This window comes from Phoenix dactylifera, chromosome 5, assembly GCF_051530095.1.
Source record: "Phoenix dactylifera cultivar Ajwa chromosome 5, Ajwa_hap1_PhDact_Kaust_v1.1, whole genome shotgun sequence".
Lineage (NCBI taxonomy): Eukaryota > Viridiplantae > Streptophyta > Magnoliopsida > Arecales > Arecaceae > Phoenix > Phoenix dactylifera.
In genome coordinates, this window is record NC_143194.1 from 25,824,441 (window position 1) to 25,837,351 (window position 12,911).

The window sequence follows — 12,911 nt, forward strand, 5'->3', positions numbered from 1 at the left end:
TGTGTTTTAGTTCAATCTATAACAAAGAACTCATATTACAATTCTATTTAAATATCCAGATTCTTAATTTAATGTATACTTGCTATCCCATATTGTTGCCTCTGCGGGCATCTTGTCTACATGACAATAAAAGGCCCCAAACTTTACACATACCAATTCAACTTCAATAAGATTATGTAGTTTTCATGCTTAGGGATGCTCTTGATTGTTGATGCTGCTACGCATCCTTTGTGGTTTTTACCGGAATATGCGCCCTAAGATGCACAAAAAAAAAAAAAGAGAGAAAAAGAAAAAAAATCCGTAATTAGGTTTTTCACATTTTCTTACCTCATTCTTGAGAATTCATGAAATGAGTCCTCAATTCTATATGATTTATAGCACAGCTAAGCCTAAGTAACGTGCTATAACCATCTTATCATCAAGGCTTACTTGGCCTATTTTATAGTACATTAGGCAACATAACTTTGTGTTTGAATACAAAGCACAAAATTAAACAAATCCTTCAAGATTCAATATGGGGTATGACTCACTTTATTATTATTATCCCTTTTGGATAGATACTTCGAAGAAAAATACCATCCATAATATCAGAATTCGGATGGAGGTCACATCCTAAGTACAAGTTTGTGTTGCAACTAGCAACACACCAGAGTTTATATATACTATACTTTTATTTGCCAAAATATTTATAAAATTCCCTTCAATCAAGGGCTGATGGGGATCGATTAGATCTACAATTTCTGGAAAAAAAGCCAGTCATCAAGCAAGTAATTTAAAGCCTTACCCCCCAATTTGCAAGTGTTAATGTATGATTGGATATTGTATCATATTCTTTCACAACTGGAGTTACATCTCTCTCTCTCTCTCTCTCTCTAGAACTATATGGTTAAATGGGACCCATGAAATAGACTTGACATAACATAAAAGGACCAGGGGTGGCTTCCCTAAAATTTAGTATCGTTGTTGTGTCATGCATTTCAAACCATGTACCGGTGGTCAAATTCTTTTTGTACGCTTTCTTCAGAGAAAACTTTCTTCAATCCTAGGGATTGGTATAATCGGTCAATGCTTCTTAACTACAAACAACCTCTATTTGTCACGCTCTGGCCCATATCATCATCCACCTCGGAGCAGGTTTTTGAATTGCTCTCAAGCACTACAATTCTTTTATTCCATTGCTTTGTCAAACGGTATTCTCCTTTTGATAAATCTAATTTCCAATTGCTGAGGATTAACCAACCACAAGTTCTCAAGCAAAGCAGGGATTGATTTATAAGTTCATATGGTATGAAAACGTATGATGTGTACTTAGAGTTCAACACATTAAGGTTTCCACAAATTTTGTACCATAAATTGGGATGGCAAATTACCGGCAATAAGACGGTCCGGATGCATTAGGATGGATTCTTCTTTCCCTTCTGTTCCGGGTCAAAAAGGAAGCTTAAGAAGGCTAAGCAGCCAATATGTTGTAAATTAGGTTCTCGTCCAAGCACAGTTGCTAGTATGGATTCTTCATTGCAATCATCAATATATATTTTTTCTTGGCTTCTTTGGTTTTATTTTTTTACTTTGGTAGTGAAAATAGAGTATTTCTTCCTATCATATACAAATAATCAATGATAATCGTATAAATTTTCTTGCACTTTCTTTCTTGGTATTCAAATATCCACGCAAAATGTGGATCGCTTTGAGATAACCAGAGCATTGCTGAATTATTGGAAGTTTGATCAACATTAAACAACTATTATAACAGTATGGGTGTCTAACCTTAAACGCTATCGACAACAAGCATATTAGGTTTTTTGACTGAAATTAGGCATATTAATTGGGACCTCTAACCATTCCTTTCAGGCATATTAGCAACTCTAGCAAGTGGCTCATCTAGCTGAAATTTAAAACGTTGTGAGCTAAGAATCACTTGCCAACTTGGTCTTCAATTTGAGAAGAGCTCTTGGGGCACTACCAAATGTTTTAAATTAATGAAGTATTACCTAACTACTCACAATTGAAATATTTAATCACCAAATGAAGGAGAGTTGCAACAGTCTTGCTTCTTTTTTTTCTTCCGTATGGACATCAGTCATCAGTAAAACGATTAGAATAATTTTGGTTCGATCGAAGCAGAGTCGGACGAGTACTGGAACTGCAAAAAGAGATGGATTTGCATGGGATCGGCCACGGCACCACATGTAGCCCAAATCGTTTTTCTGCAGACCGGCACGGTCGGCGTGTCCCACGTGGCACGTGGCATTCACATGGATACGTCCCACGTACGACAGGTAATCGGGCAAATGCCAAGGGCGAACGGGAATAAGAGGGTGATCCATCGCACTCTTGATGAGATGGTTCGACCACAAAGAGCCAGCCTCATGCCCCCTTCCTCGGCCATCACACCTTTGATCCCAATAACCCTGGCTTTAGTTTATGTCATGCTGGTGATGCCATCCAATTATAAGTGGGGCCCTTTCTAAAGAGGGAGTGTAGAGATGCAGATAGCTTGGAAGCCATGCTTCCTAGAATCAGTAGGAGAGGACTTTGGTGGGTCTTGAGTGTTTGAAACATGCCTTTCTAACCCTCCAAAACAGCTGAGTGGAAGATGATTCGGGGGGGAGGATAAGAATTTGAGAGACTAAAGATCATGGTCCACCTCCATCCAATTAAACCCTCCCCTCCCCGGCCTCAACTTGATTCAAAGTGAAGTGACCACACATGCGATTCTTTGGCATGGCTTGAGAGCCCAAGTCAGGGAGCCAACCATTCTTTCTCTATCCCCACAGCCTCCATCACCTTCTCAAGCTAGATCTTTCTTTCACTTGGAGAAAACGACTTTCATTCAAATTCCAAAAGCACACATACACGCAAAAATAAGCTTGCACTTACACTCGCAATGGAAAATTTTACAAGGGACCTAGATTCCACCCCACTCATTTAGCTTTCTTGCATACCATAACTCATCCATGTTCCACAAGGCATCACCAATGTTGTCGACGCAATTATTGTCAGCCATGGTGTAGTCTGAGACTGAAAAGCCAAGCTGCGCTGCCGACACTACTGGGTCTAGATCCATAGCGTCTAGGCCGTAACTATTGTTAACGAAGTGGCCGGTCATGAATGGATTGAAGGAGACACCGCTGTAATTATCGGGAGGGCCCGATGAGAATTCGGACAAGTTTGGGAGTTGGGGCAGCGCCATCGAGCGGGAGGAGGTGCTGGGACTGTGATTCTCGGAGCCCGGCGGCTCGTAGGAGCTGCAGCTCTCAAATGGGCGGTGCATGGGTGGATTCGAGAACTGGTTGGGAGGCCCATGCGGAGTTTGCTCCATCATACCGGCGGTGGTCGTAGCATTGGAGTCTACTAGAGATGGCATGGATTGAGATGAACCCATGTTCTCGAGCAATCTCGGCATCCAGTAGCAACGGACAGCGTCTCTGAACATGCTGCTGTTGGCGTCGATCTTGAGCTGCCTTGCTTGCTTCTGAACCCGGGTTCTCCAATAGTTCTTGATCTCGTTGTCGGTCCTCCCTGGTAGATGTTGCGCAATCCTGGACCAACTAAATCCCAAAAAAAAGGGAAAAAAAACACCAGAAGGTGACGAGAGAAAGATGTGCTGACTATAGCAGAATATTATCTCTGGTATCATGCGACGAATGCTTGGAATTACTATCTGACAACATATGAAGCAAGAAACTTCGCCAAACAAATACTAATCTATTACATGGAATAAGACCAGATGCTAGAGAATTAATTATAAGTGATCAGTTGATGAAAAAAATGATCATCTACCGGTTTCCCCACTTGGAATGGAGTTCAAGGATCAAGAACTGCTCCTCCGGAGAGAGGTTGCCGCGTTTTACATCTGGTTTTAAGTAATTCAGCCACCTAAGCCTGCAACTCTTACCTGTTCTCTTCAAGCCTACAGGCATACGAAAAAAGATTAGCTACATAGATTAGTAACAAGTCCATACAACACAGCTGTGACTTTTGTCGGAAAATCTCGCTAAGTATGTATAGGCTTAGCTTGCTACAAAAAAGAAAAAGAAGAACTATATGTAGGCTTTGATGATTACCCGAGCACTTAGCGAGGAGATTCCACCGGCCTTCGCCATGGCAAGCAATGTAGTGGATGAGGAGGGCGTCCTCCTCGAGAGTCCAAGGCCCCCTCCTGAGCTCCATCTTGTCCTCCTCATATTTGTTGGATCCCCTCTTTTCAGACATTGTTATCACCCCTCCCAAAAGGCTCTCTAGGAGATGCTACAAAGGAGATGGGCAGCTAAGTCCCATGTTATATAGACCATTCCAAGAAGAGCCAAAGCCCACCTATAATGGGATATAGATTTTTGGAAAATAAAGTAGCAACCTATGTGTGAACTCTATAGGCTTCCTTTATTTAAAGAGCTGGAGCAATCATGAAGGAATTTTTGGAGGTGGTTTACTCCTACTCATAGACTTGGGGCTTCTAGTGGGAGAAAAAAAAAAAGAACGGGGACACCGAGTTTTCATTGGGAATGGGTCATTCATTCAAGCTGCTTTTGGAAGGTGTTTGCGGATTCTTTTCAACATGAAACGTGTTTGACTGACTAATATATCACACCATAGCTTATATTATTGAACTTAAGAGATTTAGGAGGGGGAAGAGAGAGAGAGAGAGAGAGAGAGAGAGAAAGAGAGAGAGAGAGAGAGAGAGAGAGAGAGAGAGAGAGAGAGTGGTGGGAGCTATCTGGTTTGCCTAATCTGGCGGCATTTCAGCTGTTGGAATTTTAAGGACATCCTTTTTCTCATCTCATCTGAGGTCTTTCAGGCTTCATCTTTCAAAGGATGTCTGCCTCACACGAACAAAAACAAGAGCACCTTTTCCTCATGCACTCTTGCTGGTTCAAAAGCCAAATTAGGCATCCAGTTAAGAGACAGCGTCCTGAGGTGTGAACATGGTATTTAGATTGTTTATTGTGGCATCCTTCACTTCATGGGCTTTTCTTTATTGTTTAGGCCTATTTAGGGGATTGTCCATCAGAACATCTATGCCAAAATTTGGATAAGACATGTCAGGTGAATAGCAGCAAAAGGAGTTAAAACTTGAGAATCTATATCACTATCCACCTGAGAACCACCCCCCACCAAGTTTAACCTTCCATACATGATACAACTCTTGTTCTAATATTCCAATTGCGTCCAAAGCCGTGGTAAAAGCTAATAAAGTTATACCACTTTTCTAAGATTCTTTCTCTCTCTCTCTCTCTCTCATTGTTTGAAGAAAAATCATACAATTAATCAACATGTATCCAATGGAGAAAGAATAAATAGCTTCTCCCTATTTCTCCAACCCAGAGATTTGTTTTTGTTATGTATGCTAGTTCAATTTGCATTACAATCTATATAACTATAAAATCTAATTATTCAACATGGACAGATAAATTGCTTCGTGTCCGTCTACTTAAAGAAAAATTAATTTTAGAGCTTGTAATAATCAGAATTGTACATGGAGACTGAAGGCTTTAATAAATCTTGCAAAGTTAAACAAATAAAACATTACAGATGCCATTTATATATAGGGTGCAATCTAGATAGCAACAAATTTGGTTATACATCTGCATATTACGACATTATAGGCTTGAGTGCTACAGGAACTGAGCCGTTACTATCAATATTCTTTCTCCATCGCAAAAAGGCCTGTGTCTCTCTACCTGTACATGATTTGGAAGTTTCCATCCTTCTCCTTGAATGCACATAAAGCTCTTTTTATCTAAGACAGTCCAAAAGTCTCGATGATGCTGTCTTTCTTATAAATGTATAGTCTTTCATGGACCACATACAATTACATTTCTATCACCTATAAAGCAGCAGATCTCATGTTGAATGTAGCATGCCACGGAATAATTAATATCTGCATATCTTATACCTATAGAAAAAGATGCACGGCATCTTTAGGTAATACTTATCTTATTCCCTTTAAGAATATAGGAGGGTCAATTTGATGTCAGTCTTTGCTTCCTCTTTAATTTCACATTTTTAGTAAATCCATGACACATTTTCTCTTGCTATGAGAAGATTGCATACATCTCCATATGTAGGCATGATGGATGGGGGATTCAATTTAAGACTATACATCGTTGCTTGCTTTAATATGGATATATAGAATTCTTATTTAACCATATGACTGTGTTTCCTAAAAACACAAAATCTATATATTGAGGGTTATAAGCATGTCAGATTGACAAGTTGATCAGATAGATATAGTTGATCAAGGAAAGCAGCTTCGGCTCCCTAGTAAAAGGGTTTAAACCTTCTAGTAGGATGTGAATGTTCTACAACGATGAAAGCAAAGGGAAGTAATAAATCATAGGTAGAGAAACAATAGCAAAGATATTGATTCCATAAAAGAAATATAATTGAATACACCAATAAGTATTCTCCATAAGGAAATGACCATCATGTTAGAGAATGGGGTAGTAAATCGATAAGGGCCTGGATGTGAAATTCTGTTGATGCTCAATGAACCACCTTCAAGGTAGGGATGCCGTGTTGAAGAATTTTAGATCACGTTACAGATGTAGCTAATCCTCGACGTTTGTTCTGGTATACATGATGAGAGGTTATGAAATCTTGACTAACATCGAAGCAGTCCATTGTCCATATATGTAGAGTGAATATGCCCAAAAGAAGCCTCTCTCTTATTATGCAGATTGATAGTTATGAATTTCTAGCAATAATCACACTTTTTGCTTAGTTTCTTGTCATCTTGGTAACTCCCTCCTTGTTGGTTGCCTGAGGTTACCTACATGAAGAACTCCTACTTGTTCAATATCCTTTAGAAACTTAATCCCAGAAATTAACTACCCAAATGGCCTCTTGCATAAGTGACAAGTGGCTAGTTTCTTTCAGCATCATGCACAAATGATTAGCCAAATCTTGATCAGTCTCAAAATTTTGATCATTTACTATTGTTGACAGAAAATTGATTAATTTTTGGGTGGAAACATTTTTTCCCTGTGGCTTAATGAAGATGGATATTGTTGTTGAGTTGGATAACCATAAGTTCAAATGTAGAAAAGGTTAGGTTGATCATAACAATATGCTACTAATTGATCAATCATCTTGACTACAACACATCATAATAACATCTAACCCTTCGACTATATATATTAACTATGATAAATCATAATTTAAAATCGATCAGACATTCTATCGATCATGATATGGGCCATAAGTTCGAAGAAGTTAATTATATATTTGTCATGATAATGGCCATAATTTTAAATAGGTCGGTCACACTTATTGGCCACAATAGTGGACATAATTTTAAACAAACCAATTATGCCAATCGGTATAACAATTGCCATAACTTGGAATTGGTTGATCATTATTATTGACTATGATAATGACCATATTGTTGAGTAGGTTGATCATACTTATCAACCATCATAATAACTATAGTGTTGACTAGATTGATCAAACTCATCAACTATGACAATAGCCATATTGTTGAATAGATCAATCATACATAGAGACCATAATAATTGTCATGATTTTGAATGGTTCAATTGTAGTAATAATCCATACTTTTATCGGTTTTTCTAACCGACTCAAATGTACCCCTCAAGTATTTGGGCATTCAACTAATTGGCTTTTTCTAAGCCAATTGTGATGATGCCCCTAGGTTTAATTTGAAGTCAAGAAGAACATGAAATAAATATTGGTAGACTTGGATATACGTTCGATCTTTACATGAATTGACCATATCTTTTGAATGCCCAATTGATTGGTTTTTCTAAACCAATTATAGTGATGCCCTTTGAGTTTAAAATCAAATAGCACATGAAATAATTACTCAATGGCTTGCACGGGCCGCCAAATCTTCTCTTAGAGTGCAACTATAGTTGACCAATTTCATGAAATAAAATCTCACCGCTCAATACATTGGCCATCCTATGACCTCCAATTATTGTCTCTTGAGTTGTTTTGTAGTCTTGTTCAAAAATTTTAGCCACTTCTTGGTCTAAGGAACTGGTTGAGACTTTTCTATGAGAATCAAAAGTTTTTTCCCTGTTGTTTTCTCTAACAACATAAATTCGTCTTACTAGAATGATTTTCATACTTATTGATTGTGATTTCAACATTTCCATGCTATCATTCTCTTGAAAGTTTCACCCTAACAATCTGTCTTAGTTCTTTTCTTTTGAGATTCTATTCTATTAGGTGCCACCATCTTAAATCTCTATCGATTTATCCCATTCTCTAGCATGACGTCCATTGTACTTTGGAGAACAAATGTCGATGTATCTAATGTTATTTTTTCTATATAATCGAATTTTCATTGTTTCCCTACTTGTAAGTTATTACTTTTCCTTAGTGGTTTCTTTTTCTTTTCTTTTTTGCAATATTCGCATCTTATTAGAAAGTTGAAGTCCTTTGCTAAGATACAGAACCTATTTTCCTTCATTGACCATATATATTTGATCGATTTGTTTGATCTAGCATGCCTGTAGCCTTTGTCCATAGATCTTATGATTTTCATATAATATCTGATCAATGTTCGCCAAGTTGGAATGGAATGTTATGTTGGAAAATTTTAGACCAGGTCATGGATGCGGAATCCTCCCGATGCTCATCATGGTACATAGGAGAGGCATAAAAACTTTGTCCAATGTTGAGATAGTTAAATATCCAGGTATGCAGAGTGTATGCTCAAATAAAGCATCTTTCTCTTCTTATTATGCAGATTGGTAAATATTTCCAACAATCACTATCCTCTTTGGTTGGTTTCTTATCCTACCTGTTCTTGGTGATTGCGAGTAGTTACTTGCATGTATACATGACAAGTGGCCAAATATGGCTTGTGTCATGCATAAATGATTAATAAAATCTTTATTGATCTTATATTTTGACTATTTACTATATTTAGTCGATGATCGTTTATTTCTTAGGTGTAAACATTGAGGCCTTGCATAACTAATCACTTAAAATGATCTTGTCCTTCTCCAAATCAATGGCATCATCAGTGTCAAGGTGTTAAGATCCATTTCTATTTGATTTGGTAAATGATCCTTTATTTAAGGTAATCTGCATCATTAATTAGCAACTGCAATATAAAGTTAAAAGTTCTATATTTTTATTATTTATTTTAAATACTTTTAGAGCAGTTTACCAAATTGTTCACCTTACCCAATCTACAGAGCTATCATCCTATCATGACGACATAAAAGTGCAGAAGCTAGATAAACCGAATTGCTGGAATCAGATTACTGGTGCAATCTAACGTTTTACACAGTATACACAGCGTCGGTTTTTTAGCTTGATATCTCTAGACAACTGCCCACCATCATTAGGCAGAATATAGTTTTTTAGCTTGACAGCCCTAGACAACTGCCCACCTTGATGATAAGCAGGATTAGTGTGTCTTTTCTCATTTCTGAAACCAGCATCATCTGAACTATGGGTTCCGGAATGCACAGGACTTACTATTCCTTTTTAGATGGTCTACTTCAGCATTTTGGAAAAACCTACAGCCACTGCAGCCCATCAAATTAAGCAAATGATGTGAACTCTAAAAAAGATAGGAAATGTATGCTGTCAGGCAGGCAGGCAACAACAACAACAAAAAAAAAAAAAAAAAAGGCACAGGTAACATATATGATAGCACTGTTCAGAGAAAAAGAAATAAAGTAAAACATCCATATATATTATGGATGTTTGGTTGGTAGAAACCCATATGAAGGACATAGGAAGGACGAATCACACTGATTATTTTATGAACTAATAGCAGGAAGAATCAGCTTCTCCTGGTACTCTTTTTTTTTTTTTTTTTGCTGAAGACTCCTGGTACTCTTTAAGGATAACAGTTTAACAGTCAAACAAACGATATAATAAATGCTGCGGCCATTCGACTAGTCACAGATCACTGTCCATCCCTGGAGTGGAGTACCCATAGCATGTAACATCCAAATCAACTGGAGAGGAGGACAAAGGTACCCTCAGGTGAGGACAGTGTGATCGATCCAGTGTGCACAGCATCACATTCCCTGCCAATAATATGATCGAACTGTGCCATTTATATGGCCAGATTCTCCCACTGTAGCTAAAGTTAACCCACTTCACTGTTTAATTTGTGGGCTGTTAGTCAGCAGTTGTCTTTTTAAAAAAGAACAACTGGGTGGGGGGTGCTTGTTCGGTTCTTGCTCGGCCAAAGTTGGATGCCACACTGAAGTCTAGGGTTATGGTTGCGAATTTAGGGGATGGGAGAAATGGGAGCATTTTTCTGTGGACTTGGGACACTGAGAATAGTCCTTATTTGCCAATTCTCCAGGTCCAAATTCCTCTCATTAGTTGGAAATAGTGAAAAAGATCAAGAAGTACTTGATGTGCCAATACTTTGGTGCTAAATGCACCATAGCTAAATGGACTTGGAGGTTCTTTTCAAAGAAGAATATTTTTATGAAAAAAGGTTTGAAGCATAGATTGGTCTGGTTTGACGATGCCTAGTTGGAAGCAACCCTATCCACCAACACGCTGGTAGGTGGTGACAACACCAGGCAGGTTTTCAATTCAGGGTGCTGCACATCCAATGAATCTGATAAAAATTGTCATTGATCACCTCATGACTCCAAGGGATGGAAAACGATTGCGATGATCATTTCCTTTTCTTCTCTTTTTCCCTTCACGCATCTTTTCTTTTCTTTTCTTTTTTATTTTATCCTAGTGGATCGTATAGTCTAAACCTACTCTTAGGGTTAGATCGATTCTAAGCGATGACACGGAAGACAGTGACGATGACGACCGTAATACTTATGATGACATGGGTAAGGATGGTGAAGCATCATTAGTTAAACCAAGTTTGTTGGTATACACCTCTTCAATGGTGGACAGATGTCACGTTGCACTTTACCATGCATGGGGGGGACCTATCTTTACATTGCCCACTAGTTGTTTATGCCCATGGATTAAGGAGAGAATTACTGAGCCCAGGAAGCATTACATGCAGGAATATTGACATCAATTCAAGACTAAAATAAGCAGGGATCGATACTGAGGAGAGCTAATTAAGTACAACAATTCTGCTTGATCATGGAATGTTAAAGAGTATCAACTTTACTTAATGGAGGTCATTAGTTTAAGTTCCACTAGTTTTACTGGATCTGTTCTTTCTTGAATAGACCAACTTTTGAAGAAGGAACTAGAGAAAAAAAGAGTGGAGTAAATTTTCTTTCCTGATACCTAGGCTAGTATCTTCACCATAGGCTTAAGTAGGTATTCAAAGACAACTTTTTATCCATAACATTTGAATAATCAGCAAACGTTGTCTTATAGATGGATCGACATTTAATTTCATATTAGTTTTAGTGGTCCTGCCATCCCATTGGTAACTGCTACCACCGCCCATGAGAAAAAAATGATTTGTTTAAGGTCATTAGCATGCTCCTTTTGATAGTAAGGCTGTAGTCATCAGTCAACAATTCATTTGGATATTGTTATTTGAAGTTGTAAGCCATTTTCTTATTGAAATGATGTATTATCTCATAAGAACTAGCTGCTAGTTCTCTGCTGTCCTTGTGACTGGTTGCCAAGGGGAACATGCATATGGTTTCAGTTGTGCTGGGAGCAACCACGCTCCCACAGCAACATCTGTTATGGTTGGAGAGCACAGGCTGAGCACTTGGAGATCCCATGCCCAGAGTTCAGAAGATGGTCTATGTCACTGCTTAATTATATTGTCCCTGGAGAGCCAACGTTCAAAATGAACCGAACCCAGAGTTTGCTGGTCTCAAAATGTGATTAGAAGAGCATGTAATTAAGATGTGTACCTGAGACTGATCATTTGCAGATCTACAACGTCGGCATTGGGTGTTTGAAATGCTGAGGGAAAAAAAAACGTGGGTTCTTAGAACGGTGTTGGTGGTTGCTATGCCATTAAATATTGAAAGCAGCCATTATATGCTGAAAATAAAGTTAGGCAGTAAGAATGGAGGTTTTCTCAGCAGTCATGCAAATCATACGTCATAAACAACTCAGAGTAAACTGATGGTATATATAAAATAAATCTTCTTCAAAACGTGAACAAATCGATGCTAGTTTGTGAGGAATCATACAAAACTCATCAAAGTCCACATAACAAAGTTTCTCCTAAAAAATATACATATAATATCATGTGACACCAGATCACTTTGCTCAAGAAGGTCAAGACGATATGTCTCATTTGTTATTAAGCTCCAGTCATTCGTCAGCACTAGATCGATTAGCTGTCGTTACAAACCATCGGTCCTCGGATGCTGGTGCGATCTAGGGTTGTCAAGAGACGCACGTCTTAGACTGGAACGAGCACCAAAGGTCGATGCTTCCTTGGTCTTTAAGTCACAGGCTCAAGACCAGGGAATGAAAGGTGATGGATCTCAGGCTCCAAATTAAGCTAGAAGGTGACTGCCTGCATTATTTTATTGGACTCGAAAGCCTTCTGTTTAGGAGTCATGATCCGATTAAGAGGATATTTAACACGTGCGCCGAGCTAGCTGGGACTGCCACCAGAAGAACCTTTAATAAAGTTATCATACAGGGATGGTCAAGGTAGTTTGTGCTTCTCGACTTTACGTATTCGAGTGGTTGTTTACGACCGCACTCAAGACGTTAGCAATAAGCATTCTAGAAGGGCAGGTGGTGGAGCGGGCATGCAGCTCTCGCTAAATATTCTTTATTCCGAGAGTTACAAGCTCATAAGCAATGATATTTTTACCTATCAGAATCTATTCAGCATTAGCTTTTTTATGGAAGTGTGATAGAAATTATATATGGAATGCAGCATAAAGTCATCAACAACCTTAACCTTAAGCAGACCAGCACCTATGACCTGCCCAATTCCATTCTCTCCTCGGGGCTACAAACCATAAATGCTCTGATTAGCAATATTTTACACTGTTTGCCTTCTT

General features: G+C 38.5%; 1 protein-coding gene across 1 annotated transcript; it reads right to left on the reverse strand.

The window, feature by feature from the left end:
* Positions 1–1,057: 1,057 nt before the first annotated feature.
* On the reverse strand, positions 1,058–4,502 carry LOC103712886 (transcription factor MYB2-like). The gene is made up of 3 exons (XM_008799580.6): positions 4,068–4,502; positions 3,784–3,913; positions 1,058–3,551 (listed from the first exon to the last, which is right to left on the reverse strand). Exons 1-3 carry the CDS (start codon positions 4,213–4,215, stop codon positions 2,909–2,911), a joined length of 921 nt encoding a protein of 306 aa, XP_008797802.3. The 5' UTR covers positions 4,216–4,502; the 3' UTR covers positions 1,058–2,908.
* Positions 4,503–12,911: the final 8,409 nt, after the last annotated feature.